The sequence below is a fragment of the Aythya ferina genome (assembly GCF_964211825.1).
Source record: "Aythya ferina genome assembly, chromosome: 18".
Lineage (NCBI taxonomy): Eukaryota > Metazoa > Chordata > Aves > Anseriformes > Anatidae > Aythya > Aythya ferina.
Genome location: NC_140317.1, coordinates 12,318,896 through 12,338,667, shown reverse-complemented (window position 1 = coordinate 12,338,667; position 19,772 = coordinate 12,318,896). Strand labels below are relative to the sequence as shown.

The following is a 19,772-nucleotide window of genomic DNA, read 5'->3' as shown; positions in this document are numbered from 1 at the left end:
AAGCAAACTTATACATAAAACAATGCTGAAAGAAGTAAATATTACTAATGTGGGATAGCAAAGAAAGACTTCATAGCACCTGAAATAATTGTCTGAAGACAATAGAAAACAAGCATTTGTCCTACTTTTTGAAGGAATAATGACACAAATTTTGTGACCTTTGTTAGCAGGATTGTGACTACCAACTCAACTCTTATGCTTAACACAAATATTCAAGTTAGGTGTTCCAGGAAGATGATTCCCTGCCCACGTAGGGCAGTGATCGGGATCCCCACAGCTGTGGCAGTGCTGCTGAATTCCAGGAACTTGTGATATTTCTAGAGACGAGTTACACAGCATGCATGTCGTTTTAGGGAGGAAGAAGAAATCTGTGCTCTGTGGCTTGTTTTGGTCACGTTGTGTTGTTATTCACAAGAATAGCTGCTTATTCTTTGAAGAAGTGTTACTGATGTTGGCTTTCCATATTGTTCAATAGGATCTAAACAGGGAGGATTTGAGTAAATGCGTTGGCTTTATTAAAGCTGCCTCTCTCCCTTGAGCCTCGGGTGATGGAGCAACAGTGGCAGCACAATAACGTAGTGTAAAGATGGGCATCCTCTCTGTGCTGGTGTCTGTCTACATTGCAGCTAAGAGGTTTTTATTTTTTTTTTCTGAGGAGTTAAAAGCGTTCCTGCTGAGAATGGAGGGTGGAGGGGGGGGGAAGCCTATTTTTTGTGCAGCATTACACAAAAGTCAGGGAAGCCTCTTGTAGCTGCAGCATGGCATCAATTCATTTCCTCTGCTTATCTGGTCTGCCAAAACCAGCGTCTTTACTCCCTTCAGCAATAAAATATTCTCTTGCATCTCTGTCTTGCCATCCCCTCTCCTTTCAACAGTTAGTTCCCTCCTTCACCTCCTATGCCTGATAAAAAATACATGATCCTGTCTCTGGCATAAAGCATACAATAGAACCCCTGTCACAGGGGAAATTGAATGCCAAGTCAGTTTTTACTCCCTTAAATTTTCACTTTAGTAGTATGCATCCTCTCGGTTTGACCCTGATATGTCATACATGAAGCCCGAGCTGGTATGTTAGCACGAAGAAGTTCTTGGTGTACGCTGAGCTGTTGAATCGGGGCCGTGTGCTTCACTGCTGATGCTGCCCTAGAAAACCTGCATTCTCCTCCCTGCAGGGCTTACGAGGCAGCGGAGTTACTCTGCAGGCTTCGACTGCGTGTAGCAGGAAATCATGTTGTTACGTGCTGCTGTTGTACCGGTGCAGTTCACGTCAGCATTTGACCAAATAATGCAGAGATCAGTCGTGTGTGTGCGATGAGTCGAAATCTTCTTGCCAAAATGCAGTCTCACCCAGGTGGGGATTGCACAGTACGGGGGATGAATAATTCCTTCGCCATCCCCTTGCAGGTTTACTGGTAACAGCTCAGTGACGTGGGTCCCTGTAAAAGGAACACGTGCCAGGTTTATTCAGTGCTGCCGTCTCCGAGAGCTGTCCTGCTTGTAGAGACGGTGCTTTAACGTTCACGTAGACACCTCACATCCTGGCTGCAGGGCTGAACTGGAAGGCTGCACCTTCTGTAACTGGGCAGGGGGTGAGGTACACGAGAAGGGTGAGGTGCCGGACCCACCTCAAAGCTTCCCCGGCTCCACAACCCTGCAGATCAGATGGGGCCAGCCTGGGGGAAGAGGCACCCGGGGGCTTGTGCAGCATCCGAGTACTGGGCAGCCAGGTGTGGCCACCAAGGCAAGCTGCTTGCTGGGACGTTGGTAGCTGGCCTGAAGCCATAATGTCCTCTGAGAGGCAAGCTCAGGGCCTTTACCCCCGTACCTGGGGACTGTTACAGATTTGACCAGGATTTACACGCATTACACAGATATCTAACTGTGCAGCTAGAAGAAAGTGAGCAGCAATTAGCAGCAAATCTGATCTGTGGTAAGCTAATTGCCATGGCATGGGAATGGAAAGCAGGTGGAGAAGTAGACCAGAAGCTTTTGGAAGACCTTGTCTTACAGCATTTTTATTTTGCTATATGTGAGAAAAAAAAGAAAAAAATAATCAGATTCCTCCTTTGGTTTTATCTTTGATGGCTCTCGGACACTGGCAGAGGTATAATGTGGGGCAGAAATGTCAAATTTAACTCTTTTCCTCAGTAGAAAGTCATATTTTTGGTTACTGTTTCTGTCACTTACATGGCTGTGGTTACTCTCTTCCCTGCTGTCCCTTCCGAGGGGTGCTCTGCTCGTGGCCCTGATGGAGGGGATGCTCTTTCCTTTGCTTCTCACATGAAAACTGGACTTGAGAAAAATGGTTAAGACATGAAATATGCATACATTGTTGGAGGAAAAAATACTTTTATGTTAGTGTACTCACTGTTTTTTTTCCTTTGTCTCTGTCTCATTTTTCAGTCATGCCAAGCTGACCTTGTGAAGGACAACGGTCATAAGTATTTCCTTTCAGTTTTGGCAGATCCTTATATGCCAGTAAGGACAAGTCATCTTTATTCAGACTCTTCTAGCATTTGCTTAGCTTGTCGGGGCTTAAATGTTGCTGTTCTGATGCAGCTGCTGCTCAGGTAGGGCTGCCTCCCACCTCCAGCTACGGTGAGACCTGCTGCTCTACCGCAGTCAGAGCCGAGCCATGGAGTCAGCAACCGGGGAATTAAAAATGCTAGTGCCAAGTTGTGTGATGGAGACAGCCAAATTTGTGTGAAGCTATTTAAGCCCAGATTACTCAGGGGTGAAGATGGGAGCTGTGGGCTTCTGGGGGCTGGGTGCAGAGGCAGTCCAATTTCCCTGTAACTTTCGTAATTCACTCTGCAGAAGTTTTTTTTGTGTGGTTTCCTGTAATGAATATTTGTATGCCTCCTCCAGAACAATACACGGAGGTTGGTTGGGAGGATCATATTGGCAGCCTGAGGATACAAGTTTATCAAGTGTCTGAGGCGTATGACAGGGCTGGGTGACAAGAAAATTCCAGTTCTCTCTCCTCTCTTGCTCTTTTAATGAGATCATTCTGAGTGCAGTTTCTATCGCATGTTTCAGAAAGCGTGGAATGTAGTTGTTCTCTGACCTGTTTTCTAGATAACAATTAGTTGTATATTGTTTTAAGGCTGAACACAGGACAATGACTGCTTTTATTCTGGCTGTAATTGTTAACAACTACAACACAGGACAGGTGAGTCCCAACATCCTTTTTCCTTTCATTGTCTCTCCTATTTGTTCTCTGCTTTGTGCCTTTCCTTTGATAAAAATGTCCCGGCTTGCATTAATGCACAACCCTGAACAGGGGAGCTGAAATAGAAGGTTGCTTTACATTATTTTTTGGTGGAATAAAAGAAAAATTGACCTGGAGGTGTGACAAACACATTATGGACGCAGCACCCGGACGCGGAGGTTAAGGACACAAGTCACTGAGCAACCAACCCTCCAGGCACTACACTGACACGCTGCTAAAGAAATAGTGCCTAGGTCCTGTCGAGTGGAAACTTGATGGCTGTGATAAAGTTCTTGGGAAGAGTGTGTGGAATGAGCCATAAACCTTAGGGCTCTGACAGGTGCAAGGAGTATTTCCAAAGAGGAAAAAACAAGCTTTAAATAATACAGGAAGTATTTCTAATGCTGAACTGTTTAGCTAGCTATAACAGCGTGTAGTTGACCTTCCCTTTATGCTCCTTCCAAATGGTATTTTGGAACAAAATCAGTATATGACCAAGGAATAATTATTTTCTCTTGCTTTCCTGTCTATTTCAGAAATAATCTTCTTTGCTGATGATGAGATGGGAAGATGTCAACCAAAATAAATTGCATTGATTTGTGTTTTAGGAAGCCTGCCTTCAAGGAAACCTGATTGCTATTTGCCTGGAACAGTTAAACGATCCACATCCTCTTCTGCGTCAATGGGTAGCCATTTGTTTAGGACGGATTTGGCAGAACTTTGACTCAGCCAGGTGGTGTGGTGTGAGAGACAGTGCTCATGAAAAGCTCTACAGTCTCCTCTCTGATCCAATCCCAGAGGTAAAAATCCAACTTTTTAAATAAACAACAGCCAAGTTGTCAGACCTCTGAAAGCAGGCTGCAGAAGTACTCATAAAACCAGGGCCTTCAAGAGCTTCATGATTGTGTCTGGTTCAAAGAAAGATCTTATCACTGTTTCTTCAAGATGGTTCAAATCATACAAGCCCTGTGAGAGAAGCAACTAAAGAAATGCAGGGGCTGTTCCTACAGCCCAAAAGTCTCGAAGTCTTGGAGCTGGCGATCGGAGACACCACCTTTTTTTGCTTCTTGGCATATCAGAGGCATTTTAAAAATGTGGTCCCAAAGCTCACCGTGTGTTTCAAAAAACCCTCTAATCTTTTTTATCTGAGTATGAAAACTGTTCTCCTCCCGGTATGTGTGAAAGTACATCTTTAATTGAATGTGTTTTACCCTTGTGACCAACTCTCCAAGAGAGAAGAGATTCTTGTGCAGAGCATGCCTGTGATTGACAGAGCCTGTCAGACCCCAGTGAAATTACAGTGCATGTGGGAGAAGTAAGCCTGGAGATAAACGCCAGTGCTGACTTGCAGTGATTAAAGATTGGATTCCCTTTTATATTCAGTCTCCTGTCCTGTATCCTCTATCTCCTTTCTCTTGCCTAATCTTTCCCCCATTTTATAAACCATATTTATTCGGTGATCAGGTTTACCTGTCTTTACAACACATCTGCAGCTCTGTTTGGGGAGCTGAGTGATCGTTTCTGCTTTGTGAAGCACATTCTGCACTCACTGGTTATACTGTATCCCCACTGTTTTCAGTCTGCCAAGGCAAGCTGTAAGCCATCTGATCCCTCTGTTCTTTGTGTGATCTGGCAAAATTTGCCCAGATTTGAGCTGCTGTATTTTCTCCTTTCCCTTTTCCCATTTTCTGCTACCTTTTTGTATGCCCTTATCTGAAGACTGTAGTTCAGCGCTGTTATTAAAGAGATCCACATGCCAACAGTAACTCCCAGTGTACCTTATTCCTATTAATTAATATTCTGTGCAGTGTCAACTGGAAAAATCACCCAGGGGAAGGTCACTGAGTATTCTGGGAAATAAAATGTACTCCTTCATCTGTGAATACTTAAAAGTCAGTGCTTTGATGAACCTGTTTTGGTTCTTAGTCTCTGTGGGCTTCCGTTTAGCCCTCACTATTTACCTGACACAGTAGCCTCAGTTTCCAGAGATGCCATTTGTGAGGATAAAACATCCCAATGGTGAGCTCCAGGCTGGAACCAAGAGAAAAATAATAATGAATGCTTGCGTCTCGCAGGTTCGCTGTGCTGCAGTCTTTGCACTGGGAACGTTCGTGGGCAACTCAGCTGAGCGGACCGACCACTCCACCACCATCGACCACAACGTGGCGATGATGCTGGCCCAGCTCATCAACGACGGCAGCCCCATGGTTAGAAAGGTAGGGAGGGGGCTGGCAGTGCAGGAGTTTGGTGGGTTTGTGCTGGTGAGCTCTGCACCGTGCTGAATCAGAGTGCATTATTGAATGGACTTTTTAATGAATCAGACTCATTTCAAAGCGTCTGGTTCGTTGTGAAGGCTTTTAGCTTTGGTTCCTGCTGAGAAGCAACAAGCACGCAGACCACACCGTTTGGGCTGCCTGCTCAGTGCAGGATGGCCGCGTGCAGGAGCATACTGGGATGTTGGTTCATCTTCTCGCCCTTTTTCAGTGCATGTACTGTGATGTTTCATTTACTGTAAGGAGTCCACTGAAAGGAATAATATAACTAGTGTGTATTAAGTCACAGTGTCCAGTAGCTGACAAGATTGTCATTCAGATCAAGGTGTTTCTGCTTTTTAACACTGGATCTCTGATTTAGCTCATGTCTAAAGTAAATTAAGTAAACGTCTAACACAGCAGTAACAATGTCAGGATTTTGCGGGCATTTTTATTTCCTGGCTGTACATTTTTGTGTGGTGGTGTTTGTTCTTTGAATTTAAAGGGAATGCAATAACAGAGATATGGAAGGAGAGGAGTTACACTGAAGTCTTTTTCAGGTGGACAAAACCCTGAGAATTCTGGTTAAGCAACTATTCTGTTAATGCTCTTCTGTTGGTTTCTGTTTTGATTGCAAAATCTTACATTACAGGATCTCAGGTTTTAAATGAAATGGTAATCTGTTGCTAGAACCATGGAGTTTGTGACAGTCCTAGGGAGGAAGAGAAGAGGGAAGTAAGAGTACTGCAGAGAGAATGTGAGAGCTTGTAAAAAGATCTTCTTGCTTTTAGAAACCATAAGGAGGGATGACAGAATGGTTACAAGTAATACTTCAGGTCCTGGAGAATTATTTTCTGCCACACCGTTGTACAACAATGGTACATTTGATGTTTTAGGTTGTTTTTGATGGGATGTAGTTTGGTGTCCTAAAACTTGCGTTTGCTTAACTGTGGAACATCAATACCCTGACAAGTAGTCACCAGCATTATGAGGATTCATTTTGGTTGTCTTTTCCAGCATTTATCAGTTTAATTAAAGAGAGAACTGCATGTCACACTATACGCTCGTTGAGATTCATAAATCTCTATTTTGGAGATTAGTCTCCTGAACAGAGAACAGCAATCAATGCCAGATCTTCACCTCTCCTGTTTGCTCATTCCAAAAGCATAGCAAATGCTGTCCATTGGAGGGCCTGAACTTCACCATCTCTACCCTCCCTACCCCAATAATTCAAGGTTTCTGCATTGCACTGATGAGAATGAATTGTCTCGATCCTTTGTGGGTATGCAGCATCGTCCTCACGTTAGCTGCTGATATGGCAGGTCATTGCAAAGCTGGCTGTGGGATTCAGCGTGGGGCCAAACAGCAAATAGCAATTGCTGTTGGTTGTTTCTACATTTTCTTAATATTAGTCTGGAGGTCTATTCAATAATATCAGTAGTAATAACCATATTGTTCTGCCTTTTCCTTTCGTGTGTTATTTCTGATCTATATAACAATGAAATACCTGTTTTCTTCTGCTCTTTCCATAGGAGCTGGTGGTGGCTTTGAGTCACCTGGTGGTTCAGTATGAGAGCAATTTCTGCACCGTTGCCTTGCAGTTCATGGAAGAAGAGAAGAATTACCCTCTCCCTTCTCCAGCTGCCACAGGTTTGTGGGTTTTGTCTTTATGGACAGGAAACTTGTAGTCTGTTAGTGCTTGAGAATGTTACCTGAGTAGTTTGCCCAACACAGTGAAATTATTGCTGGTTGTGAATTGTCAAAAAACACCATTGCTACAAATTTGAATGACATGGTGCATAGCACTGTAATATCTTGGAGAAATGTGCTCTCAGCTAAAAGATGCCTAGAGTTCACTAAAAAGTTGTGGAGACTGAACACCTTACCAAATTCAAAGAGATTCCCTTCAGATCAAAACCGAAGTATGGTTGGTACACAGGCTTACCAGACTTCTCTCAAATTATATGTGAAATTTCAGCTTCATGTTGACCTAATGGGGCTAATAAGAAGCCACAGCACAGAACAACGACCCAGATGTATTTCTTGCTACTCTAAAGCACCAGATGAGAAGCAGTCAAGAACTTCATGTTTTGTGTCTGTGATCCCAAACTTTTGTTGTGTGTATGGCTTTATATAGGAAATGAAAAGCCCAAGTGAAGTTAATGCTGACTTCATATTTTTCTTATATTAACCTTGGAAATCATCAAAGATAATGGGGCTGTTGCAACAGAAGCTTGGAGACGAGCATGTGTTGTCTCTGCAAGGAGTAGTTTAATCTCCACATTGTCTGAATAAATTAAACGTATTAGAAAATGAGCTTCTTCACATTTATCTTTTTTTGCTGCAGGAAATAATCATTATTTATAGTTTATATAGTGCTTTTTCTTATCCAGAATGATCCCAAAGTACTTTATAAGTAGGATGCACTGGAAGCATTGCCTCAGTACCATAATGCAGCCACCTCCGCATTGAAATGAAGTAGCTGTTCTGAAGTCTTGGTACTGTGTGTGTATTCAGGAAAGAAAATGAAAAAGTTTGGGAAATTTTAATTATCCAGGTCACGGATGAAATACAGGTTGAAACCAGGTCTGAAATTTGGTCAGGAAAACAGGATTTTCATAACCCTTTATAATGAAAACATTTTCCGGAGTTTTAATGAGCAGAAGCAAGCAAATGCCATCTCCTAAATGGCGCCTGCTGTAGCAGCCTGTCCTAGCACAGTATCTGGGCAGTGGCCCAGCACCGACCTGGAGAGAAGAGTCGTCGTATCTCTCTGGGTAGTCTGTAGGCACTGGCAAGGCTTAGCTCACCTGGTTTTATTGGATATAACAAAGTCACAGCCTAAACAATAGAGAAACACGGTCCTTACTGATTATGTTCAGGGAGGAGCCTGTCATACCTCGTTCTGTTTTAACATAATAGGCAATGGCTAAGTTCTGTTTGTACTGGTAATATTTGAGCGATTTATTTGCTGGGAATCTGCCAACAGTCTATGGTCTCTCTGGTTGCATTTGTAATTGCTAAATTTTGCATCCGCAGAGGGTGGGAGTTTGACTCCGGTGCGAGATGGTCCATGTACACCAAGGCTGCGGTCTGTCAGCTCTTACGGAAACATCCGAGCAGTTACCACAGCCAGGAACCTGAACAAGTCCTTGCAGAACCTAAGCCTGAATGAAGAATGTAAGAGAGATTTGAAAATTCTGTCATTTTCCTATACCACTTCTTTTTTCACCTCCATGTGCAAACCAATATGAACTGAAACTAACATTTTTGCCCAAATTATCTAGCTGACAGCTCCAAGGGGTTAGATGAGGAGCACTCTCCTATTTCAATTTTTTTTTTTTACTTTTTTTGAAGTGTCTGGTGACTAAAAAGGTGTCTTCCGACTTCCTGACATATGTGGATTTTTAACTGAATCATTTATGACCCCTTGGTGCTTACTCTGTATTTAAACATTCAGTTTTTAAAAGGGGACTTTGTGGATTTGCCTACACTTTCACAGAGGGTTGTAGAATTCACAAATGCTGTTATGCCTGGGTAAAAATTGTTCTCTCCCCAGTTCCTGTTTAAGCATCTGTCCTTTTTTCTTTTGGCAGCGGGAAGTTCTGTTGCATTTTCTCCTGGGAACCTCAGCACCAGCAGCAGTGCTAGCAGCACCTTGGGCAGCCCTGAAAATGAAGAGTATATCCTGTCGTTTGAGACTATTGACAAGATGAGACGAGTCAGCTCTTACTCTTCTCTGAATTCACTGATAGGTGAGTAAGGCTCCTTTGTTCGGTGTCACCTTTCTTTACGTGTTTGCACCAGCTTTTGTGGAAGGTTTGGATCTTAGCTCCTCCTAGACCTCCAGCAAGACTTCTCATATCAGTAGAAATGCTACTCGTGTGTCTGGGTAAGCTATATGCAGAGAAGAGTCCCTGCTGCTCAGATGGCACTGGAAGTGAGAGCTGTTGGCTTCAGCTGTGTGCTTCACCATGACAGGCAGCAATCCTGTTAGGAATTTGAGCACAAATATGTAGCACATACAGGAATTTTACATCCATTGCAATTTAGTTGGATAATCAAAACAAGCACTCCCCATCCCATGGATGTAGCAGCTGGGCTCTCTGGCAGTAACCCCTTCCCTTGGTTATTTTTCATGTAGGTCGTATTTCTGTACAGCACAGCCATTTTATTGTGTTATTCATACAAGGAAACCTTACTTAGCTAATTACCATGCACGTTTATATGTAAATTGTTAAAATAGGACTTAATAAAGAAGAAACCTCAGACTGAATCTCAAAGCCAGAGACTAATTATTTCACAGAAATTTCCTTTTGTGCAAAAAGTTCCATGGCTGATCCCACTGCCTCCAGGCCCTGTCCATTATTCCCTCCTGGATAGGTAGCTCTAACATCAGTAATTGCACTGAACTTTTTAATACTACTCAACAGTCCTTTTTCCCTGGGACATCTGACTCTTTGGGTAATGTACAGACCTCTGCAGAGTGAAGTATTATAGCACAGGAGGGGAGATTTTGGTTGCATTTATGCAGTGCACAGCTGAATTGCATGTAATGCTTCATTTGCACTTCTATAGAACAAAGCTGGTATGTTTATATTGAACTAGTTCAGTGTTTTTTGTTTGCTTGTTTGTTTTTAGTAACTTTCCCAATCCTGTCTGCTTGCTACAATAGCATTGCTTTTAACTAGCTGCAGGCTGCCATTTTCCAAACAGCCTAAACCATTTTGGGATGGTAACAGACAACGTGCAGAAGGGGGTTAGCTTTTGGAAGAGTCTCCTTCCAGGGAGAAGAGGAGGTGGCATGTAGCAGAGAAACAAATGTTGAGGGAAATCTGTATCTTTTCGGTCTATCAATGTGCCTTGATCAATTAATTTCCTTTTGATTATAGGCAATGAAATTGGGTCTTCTAAAGCACGACTGGAATGTTAGGAAATTTCTCTTTGTCTTAAGCTAGAGCTTGAGTTTTTCTCCTTTCCACTGGTGCAAACTGGTATCTGTTTGATGGCTTGTGCAAGACTCACAAGAGCTTTCAGCACGTTTGAAAAAGAATCTAAAGATGAGCTAGAGGTGAGCGAGGGAAACTTAGGAAAACAAAAAGAGCAGTTCTCCAAAGCCTCCCTCATTCCTATTCAATCGGAAGAGCTCATATCCAGCTGGAAACAGCAGAGCTTATAGAAGTGTTTAAAATTCATAACTCACAGAGAATCCCATTACTTTCAGCATTTGCTTGCTGAAAGCTGGGCTTTTTTCATTTCTACCGAAGAATCACCATCCTTCAGCCTGTTCTCCCCTGGTCCCCAAGGAAAGAGTTTTCAAAATACCATCAGCTCCAGCCACCCTCGGTAGCGCTGTGGCTGCTGTGCAGCTCGCCTGGGCTCACATTAACCCTGTTATGGGTAATTTTTACTTGCAAGTAGCAGCTGCAGCTGGCCTGTAGCCTTCCAAAAATGCTCTTCTGCCTTGCGGGTGAAGACCTTTCTTCAAGTTTTAGCATGCAATAAATACTGCTATACTGCTAGCAAGAATGGGGTAACTGAGAGCGGGGTCACCTAGATGATAGACCTGCCTTGACTGTAGAAATATTTTGCTCTACTCTGTCTTCTGGGAGAATTAATGGTGATATGGCTGTGAGGTAATGACCATGCCAAGTACTTGAGACAGGAAGAGCAGTAAAAGGGGTGCATTGGGCACAAGTCGAATCAAACCAAAGCAGAAATCTAGTCTGTAATAACACAAGGAGAAATTAGAGACCACAGTTTAATTCTGTGTTCCGTATTCAACATTCTCTAAGTTGATTCACAGATGCTCAGGGCTTTCTTCCCCTCCTGTGATTTTAGGAAGATGGTTCTAGAAGGGTTATTCTGGATCAATCTCTCTGGCTGATTGATATGGCGATGTACTTTTTCCCATAACCTGAGGAAAACCTCTGCACTCTCTCTTCTGCCACTTTATAAACAACTTCCTAGCTAAGCAGCAAAATGCCGCCTTGTATGCCCCCAGAAAATGCAGCATGTACTTTTAGTCTAGGTGTGCTGTTTTCTGGCAGACTGTTCCTTGGCCAAGCAATCCTGAGTAACCAGCAGAGATTTATCTCTGGCCCACGTGTCTCTCAGCTGGCAATGGCCAGTTTTTGAGTAGTCAACAAAAACATCAGTTTGGATTGGGAAATAAGCCTTGCTTCTTTTTCCATAAAACAAGTCATTTATCTTTGCCTCCTGAAATTTAAGTTTCATTTAGTTTTAGGATAGGAAAAGAAAAGGAATTAAGATGAGGGTTTTGCGTACCTTGAGGCTGATTATTCATATCTAAATTGCATGATTAAAGTCTTTGTCCTATGGAGACCATCACTGGAAAGATTATATTAAGGAATGATCAAAGGAGGAGGAAGAAAAGGATCTTGGAGCAATGAAACGCTGGGGAGTAATTCTCTTTTCCAGCAGAAGAAGGTGGGGATAGAAAATGTTTGCCGTGGGGAGAAAAATGTCAGGGTGTGGCAGCAGGCATCAGAGCAGCAGGGTTGGCTTTTTGTCCTTGGTTTTCCTTCTCCCCTGATGTGCCACTGTTCGCCCTGGCCTCTCTGACATCCTTTGTGGAAAAGGTAAGGAGACGTGGCGTGGGCTTTCCTGTTTGCTGGGACAGCCCTGGTCCCGGAGAAGTTCCTGCCCTCTACTTGATGGGCTGCTCCTGGTTTCTGTTAAATCATTTAAAAACTCATGGTTTGCCGTTTGAGTTACCACCAGGGGTGGCAAGGTGAGACACATAAAGTGTTTTTTGCCAGCACTGTGGATGCCCGGCTCATGTCAGCTAGGGGCTTGGCAAACAAAGGCATTACATCCCTCCCACCCCATGTCACTCCTGCTCCCACTTCAGCCTTCCTCAGGGCCCTGACTTCTCAGGAGATGCTTATTATTCACTGGGAGCAGCTCATAGAAAACCAAACTTCATCGTAGCAAGGGTTAGCGAGGGAACGGCTGGTCTCGGGCTGGCTGCAATGCTCGGGAACGCTTTTGCATGGCCCCGTGCAAAGAGACCAGCCTGCAGACTGTCAAGTCTGTGCAAGAAATATTAATTTGCCATTCCTCCAGGGAACGAGCTGCTCTTCACATTGTCAAAGTAGAGTTCAGAGAGCCATCAGAATTTCAGATGTTTTCTTCATCTGAGTAGCTCTCGCAGGACCTTCTGTGTGGCTCATGGGAAGAGGAGCGGCTTGCGGGATACAGATTTACAAACCGGGTGGGATTAGCACCGATGGGAAGCAGGTAGCCGAGTCCTCGGGTACTGTTCAGTGTGAAATACTTCAGCTCTATGTTTTCATTGCATGCCAGTCCCAAACTTGCTTTTCCCTGCAGGCAGAACGCGCAGAAAGCAGAGCTGTCTGCGGTCCAAGGCGCGCAGCAGCGCCGGTTCAGCTATTGGTCAGTTTTTGCTGCTGTGCTGGGTGGGGAGCGGACTGCATCTGCTCCGGGAGATCAAGGCTTAAAATCACTGCAGTGATTTTTAAAGGGGATTAGAAAGAGGTCCTGTCAAAACAGAAAGAGTAAATAAAAAACATTAGCATTCGTTTTTGCATCCCGCGTGGTTCTGGTCTTCGTGTACTCGGTGACCAGGCTGCACGACCTCAGCCGGGTCCCTTCCTCGGGGCCACGGCGTGATGCTGCCTGTTAAATTGGACTAGGTGTTATGCATATGCAAACAAAATCAAAGTCATCAGCGAAGAAATGCAATTTACTTTTTGACATTCTTCGCTGAGAGAAATCATTTTGTAAATCTATACTGCAAGGTCCATTTAACTGGCTTTGAATCAGTCTGACTAATTACGGAGCTGTCTGCTTAAATTAACACCCCGTCCCCCTTGCTCGGCTCTTTGTTTGCATCTCCTGGCTATTTTTTTCATTTCAGTCCATTCTATGAAATCAAGCTGCTGTTCCTCCTGCCGCCTCTGCTGCCTTCCATTATCCCACTGACTCCGGTGCTCAAGTTTTTACAAGGGGCTGTGTCAGATGTGTCACCCGATTGAATCAGGGTAATGAACAGCCCGAACATTGTGGGGGGGTGCAGCAGAAGAAAGGAGCAGTCCTCTGAGCTCCAGCTCTGAGCCTTTGTAGAAATTCCCTCTGTTCTTTTCAAAGGCTGCTGAGCGAGTGAGGGATTGCATTGGCGCAGTTCTGTTTTAAATTTGTTTTTCATGACGCTTAGATGTATAAAAAATGTCGCTGTGTTTTTTTTTTTCTTCGTGGCTGCGTCATGAGTGAGCTGGTTATCAGAAAAACTGGAAAAAACTGATGGGTACCTTCTCGCTCCCCCTTTCTCCCCCTCTCCTCTTACTGTCTTTGAAAGGCTTTAAAAGAAATCAGACCACTCAGATTCCCATCGGTCCTTATGTAACCGCTAGCTCTGGACCAAAAGTAGGAGGCAGAGCACTGAACAGACCTCAGATGGCTTTACCTGGCTACCGCTTCAGTGGCTGGGACTGTTTTTTTGCTGCCGTAGCTCGTAGCACAGCGTGTCTCCTGCTGTTTCACCTTCCCCCATCCCCTTTTCTTTTCCTTGTAGTAGTAGCTTCCAGGAGGAACGTGGCAATTGCAGAAGTGAAACCCAAATGGTCAGAAGCCCAGAAAGGACAGACAAGTGTTACATCACCATCCTTTAAGTTTAGGAGTCCTGACCCTCTTCTGAGCAGAGACTTACTTTATTGTGTGTTGACATTTTCAAACATGGATAAAGAAATTCTGAAAAAGATGACGACTTTGGCCGGTTGTGACCAAGGGCAAAGCCTGAGGTTGGATCAGCACCGTTCTAAGTCAGCTCTGTTAACCCCCCCTTCACCCCCACACTGTATTCACGTGTTCCTCAATGTAATACACTGTGAGCTCTGTCCCCTGCTAGCATAAACCACGTATGACAGATCAGTGCCCTTTGACTCTGCTGCATCTGGACAGTTGCTATTGCTTTCTGGGGTCATCAACTTCATCATTTTCCCTGGGCAGATTTAACATTGTCAAGCCCCGTGTCTTACCTGCACAGGAAAGGTTAGGATTAGCTGTAGGAGTCTGTTGTATAGGTAACCCCCAGCAAATGGGCAGCACTGGGGGGTACTGCCATAAAGACTTCTCTGTGAGATTTCTGCATAAAACTCTGTAAGTAGATGTCCCCTTGGAAAATTCTTTGGATGTCAGCTGAGCAAGAGAACCTTTGCCTTGCAGGCCAAATGAAGGGATGGAGTTAATTACTTCCTTTGCATTTTGCAGGATGCTTTGTCACGTGTTGGGGATTTTTTCTGACAGAAGAAAGATTGAATTGTCTAATGCAGATAGCCGCATGGAAGTACAGCATGCAAACGGCTGAAGTTTGTAACTGCGCGCCACTTGCATTCTTCAGCCAAAGATCCAAACTGAATTGTGTCTATTTTCTGTCGGTTTCAGTAACAGGTGTAGCAGCTATGCAAGGTGCTTGTTGAACAAGGGCCCTTTCTTTGTAACTTAACGTTTTATATTTAGATGCCTACAGAAACATGAAAGGAAATGCAGTAACAGCTTGATCTGTCATTTACCATTGATTGTGACTCATCTGAAATCCCTATTTTAGTTCCCTTTTTGTTAGTGCAACCACTTTAATATTGTCCAAATGGCTCAACTCCCAAAAGACAGCGTTGCAACTATTAAACGCTATAAGGGTTAGAAGAAAGAATAACAAATTAAAGATTCACCTGAAAGCAGCAAAATGCAATATTCACAGAATTCTGTCAGTTGTTACAAAAGCTTATTAATTTGATTTGTACTTTGAATCTGTCAGGCCCTTCTGCTGAAACACCAAACTGCAGATATTCTTATTAAATAACAAATCGGTGATTGAGGAATTGGTACAAATGTCGGTGGAAGGGGCAGAGTTAGACTTGCTGCTTCTCAAAGGTGCAGTTCTTAAAGCTTCATTTTAACATTTAGTAGACTTGTAGGATACACAGAACCCTGAACAGGCAAGCTGAGTACTAATCCTTAAAACAGCAATAAAAGTAAGCATCCAAATATAAGCCAGTAACTGTTTTTTGTTTGTTTGTTTCTTTGTTTAGCATTTAGTATTTTAGCTCAGGAACTCCAAAGACACTATCTGGTCTTCCATTTGGCTTTTTCAGATTATTTGCTTTAAGAGCATAGAAAACTAGCAGTTCAAGGCCTATTTAGGTAGCATTTATTTTGCTTTCTCCCACCCTCATTCTACAAACCCTTGCAGAGTTCACAAAGAAAGACAAAGAGCCCACGGAGAGTATTTTTGAGACCTTACCTTGATGTTTTCTTAGATGTCATTGTGATGTTCAGCGTTCTAATGAATTTTCTCACATAAGATGAAAGAGTTTGAGTTGATGGATTGTCATGTGCTCTGGGGCTTTGTTTTTTGTTGTTGTTGTTTTACTATTTTAGGTGTGAGTTTCAACAGTGTTTATACCCAAATTTGGAGAGTACTCCTTCACCTAGCTGCGGACCCCTACCCTGATGTCTCCGACTTGGCTATGAAAGTTCTCAATAGTATTGCCTACAAGGTATGCCCTTCTGCGTGCGTGTGTCTCTGAGGCTTTTCTGTCAGCTCTTTTTATGGCTAGGCAAAGCATAGGTAGACTGAACTAAATAGGTCCATTGGAGGGCTCTGGTAAGTGATCCTAGTTCAGTCTGAATCTATTTCAGAAGGAACTTTTAATGTTTCAAGTGGGGGAGGGCCTGGGGTTGTTTTAGGACATAAATTAGGTACGGACCTTAGACAGTAGGTCTTGTTTAGAAGCCTACTTGTCTAGATCAGTCCCTGGGAGAAACCTTAAGTATACTTCATTAAATTATCCGTTTGCAAACTGATTTAGATTATGCAAGTGGGACTGGCCTGCAGACTGAAGCCACAACGGCTCTCCAATCCAGGTGAACTAGTACATGTGAGTCAGCATGCAGACACCCCTGCCACTACTCACCTCTTCAACCCAGGCCTACTCCGCCTAAACCACCATCCTCATCACATTTCATCCTCCAAGGATGACAAGATGTCCCTGGAGGCTGCCATCACTGCTGATTCAGAATTGCCAGCTTGGGGAGCTGTAGCAGCACCCTCACTTTCCACCTGAAACGAGGCACCAGGCCACCCCAGAACATCTTCTCACCAACTGCCTTCCCCTTGTCCGCCCCAGTCGATGGTGTCAGAAAGCTATCTGAACGCAGTCCTTCCCACGTGCTTCGATTCCACCTTCCTAGTTGCTCTAGCATCAATACCATGAGCCATTCCAATGCAAGATGACGTCTCTTACTGATGATTTCTAATGAATAATCCTAAATCTTCAGACTTAAGCTTCTAAGCTAAAGTTGCAGTAAGAGATGCCAGCATTGTGCACTGCCATTTTAATGCCTTAGAGACTTCTTGCTTTGAAATCTGGTTTTTCACTGGAGAAAATAGTTACTTATTTAAACTCTTCCATTTGTTTTAATAATACATGTCAGTGAGTTGGTAAAGTCTGTGTTTTGGGATAGAGAATAATTTTGAGAGTGGGGACAATGAAGTCTGGCCTTCCCTGGTGATACAGATGTACAGCACGTTACTGTCAGGCTGGAGATTCCAAACTAAGGTGAATAAGGAAAGGAAAAGTTAAAAGATTTCCATCTCTCTGTTCTAGGTGCATGAAGCTGTTTCAGCATTGTGTTTTGGAAGGCTCTTTGCAAAATAAAGTGTTAGTCTGACTATGTGTTTAAAAGGGTTATAAAGAGGAAATGGATGTGCTTTTCCTGCCTTAACTGTTTTTTCAGAACTTACTCCCTTGCTCTAGTGGAAAGAGATGCATAAATATTAATAAAAACACAGTTGTACCCTGCAGGTGTCTTCACTAGCACCACTGTAGTTCTGCTTAGCCAGCAGGAATTTTGATCACTGTGTTGTGATGTCCATAGGAATGTTATGACTGGTTTCATAGATTCTGTGTTGATCCTGACACATCTGGACCTAAATATTTTGGTACCAAAAGGAGTCCAAAAGCTCTGGTGGACGGATATCACACATCGCAGGCTGTGCTCCTCAGACAGCTGCTCTACAAGGCAATGGCTTCTCAAATGGTTTTGCAAAATAATAAAAGCGTTCCTGGTTATGAAGATTTTTATCTGGGGATGCTTCAGTGAACAAAATTAACTTGTTCTTATTAGCCGTATTTGCTCCTGTGTGAGCCAGGAGGTGCATAAGGAAAGCATTGAAACGCGCAATTTGTCCAGCACTTCGGGCAGATGCATTCATGGGGGCTTAACCTGCACACTCGGTGGTGGTGTGCATTTGCTGTTGCAAGTATTACGTGGCTTAGGTAGCTTCTAAAATGGTTTCTTTCTGAGAAATGTTATTAACAGCCCGCCAAAATGGAAGTTAAGGCTTCAGACCGTGGGTTACGATCTGGCCTCTGCTCATTTCGTCATGGACAAAGCTCCCGCTGTGAGCAGTGCTGCCAGGATTCACAGCCTGAAATCTGCCTGTCTCTGCTGCTGTGAGCTCAGATAGATTATAAGAGCTGCCCGTCATGTAATGCAAATTATTAGCAATTACATTTGTGTTAATTGTACACTGCAATCTTTCCTTGGTGTTAATGGAGTGTTGGTTGGACATGAATGGAGCAGCGTGAATGCTTGGCCACAGGCCCACTGCCCCTTCCAAGTAAAGCACATGCAAACAATGCGTTTCTATTTTGTTGTTTGCTTTAGTTTTGAATAGAAATTGAAGTTGATTTTCTTGAAATATACACACATAGGTTTATAGAGAGAGACATGCACAGTTTCAGCCTAGGTAAAGCACTTGGATATTTGGGGTTTCATCCTCTTGTTTTAGCTGATACAAAATTCAGGGAAAGAGAGGCTTCATTTTGGAACTTGGACATCTGAGAGTTTCTTGTATTAACAAAACACCTGCAATTTGTATGGCATTGCCTGTTGCTGGTGTTGGTTTTTTAAGCTGAAAGACCTGAGCAAATTAGCCACGGGCTTATGGTTCTGAAAGGTATTAGAAATGCTCCATCTTCGTGTTTGGTTAACTAAGTATTTAGCCTCAAAATGTTGCCAAGCTCTGCGCTTTAAATCCTTATGATTTTTAAACATATTTTGATCAAGGTAGGTGTTAGTCATGCAACTCGGTTGCCCTGACGGGTGTTCAGACAACACACGGAGAGTGGCGTGGTGTGAGAGCATCAGAAATCAGCATTGACACACACCAAGACAGGGCCAGTACTGGGAGTTTGGTGACTGCAGAAGCTCAGGTTAAGTCTGAACTTGTAAAATAGGCATTTGCAAGGCACTCTGTGAACTAAAAACAGAATTTTTGTTTTCAAATGAGGCAACTTCTATTCAGTGTAATGGAGCCATGAATATAGATCCTTATGTACAGGAGAGCTCCAGTGGTCTTTAAATAGGGCGATGTCTTTCTGAGCAGCTGGTGAGTAGGTTGCACAGACGTGCACGCTTCCTGGATTGGAAATGTGCAGTTTTATTTCATGGGCTCATTAGACATTGCTGGTTCTCATACAGATTGCTGCTGTGTTGTGATTTATATTTATGGTGCAGATTGCAAGGGTACAACTCTCCTTCCCAGCCTGATCTTTTAAAAAATCAAAACGTGGTTTTTGTCTGTACCAAAGCAAACAAACACAAAGGACCCAGTAAGCAATGTTGGCCTTTAAAGACTTTTTGAAATCAAAATTAATTAAGGAAAGTTTGCTTCCTCCCAGGTTGCTTCATTCAGCTGTTTTTAATGGAAGGCTTGAGGCTGAACTATCCCAGAAGTTGCTCCTCCAACAACATCACCCCTTGGTACAGGCCTTTCTGAGTACAAGCAAGCAATTCTGACGGTGTGCTCTCTCTCCCCCTGCTCCCCTCCCCCTTTTTTTCTCTTTTCTTTATCTGGAGTCAATTTGAAAAATTATGAATTACCATTTCCCTTCCTGAAAAGAGATGATTTGACTGGCAGAGGAGCAAATCCCTGGGAAATGGGGAGCTGCAGCCTCGAGCAAAATATGCTGCCATGTCACCGAACTGCAGCCCTCACACACTGCTCACTGCTTGCAGAAAAGAATATTTTTTCGTTTTTTTCCCAGTAAAAAGGAAGGCTGTCTGTCACATTCATCTCTGTCTACCCCAAGCTGTCATTAGCTGACCTTGTCCCTCTGCTGTGAAACAAGGTGACCTGACCCTTTTCAGCTGACAGAGACCGCAAGAATCTTCAAACCGAGCCTCCTATGACTAATTAAAACTAGTTATGAATAATAATCCGTGACTAGTTGCTAAATTGCTTCAGCTTTCCTCCCGTTCTC

General features: G+C 43.5%; 1 protein-coding gene across 4 annotated transcripts in view; it reads left to right on the top strand.

The window, feature by feature from the left end:
• Positions 1-19,772, top strand: part of RPTOR (regulatory associated protein of MTOR complex 1) — a 135,992-nt gene that overhangs the window by 81,106 nt on the left and 35,114 nt on the right. For 2 of the 4 annotated variants that reach the window (XM_084492692.1, XM_084492691.1), the window contains exons 14-22: positions 2,404-2,478; positions 3,107-3,172; positions 3,820-4,011; positions 5,287-5,427; positions 6,996-7,113; positions 8,503-8,643; positions 9,060-9,218; positions 15,883-16,001; positions 16,314-16,382. In XM_084492692.1, coding sequence (XP_084348818.1) covers positions 2,404-2,478; positions 3,107-3,172; positions 3,820-4,011; positions 5,287-5,427; positions 6,996-7,113; positions 8,503-8,643; positions 9,060-9,218; positions 15,883-16,001; positions 16,314-16,382 — 1,080 coding nt within the window. The remainder of the gene's footprint in view (positions 1-2,403; positions 2,479-3,106; positions 3,173-3,819; positions 4,012-5,286; positions 5,428-6,995; positions 7,114-8,502; positions 8,644-9,059; positions 9,219-15,882; positions 16,002-16,313; positions 16,383-19,772) is intronic. The other 2 variants (XM_084492694.1, XM_084492693.1) reach the window with 1 other exon arrangement.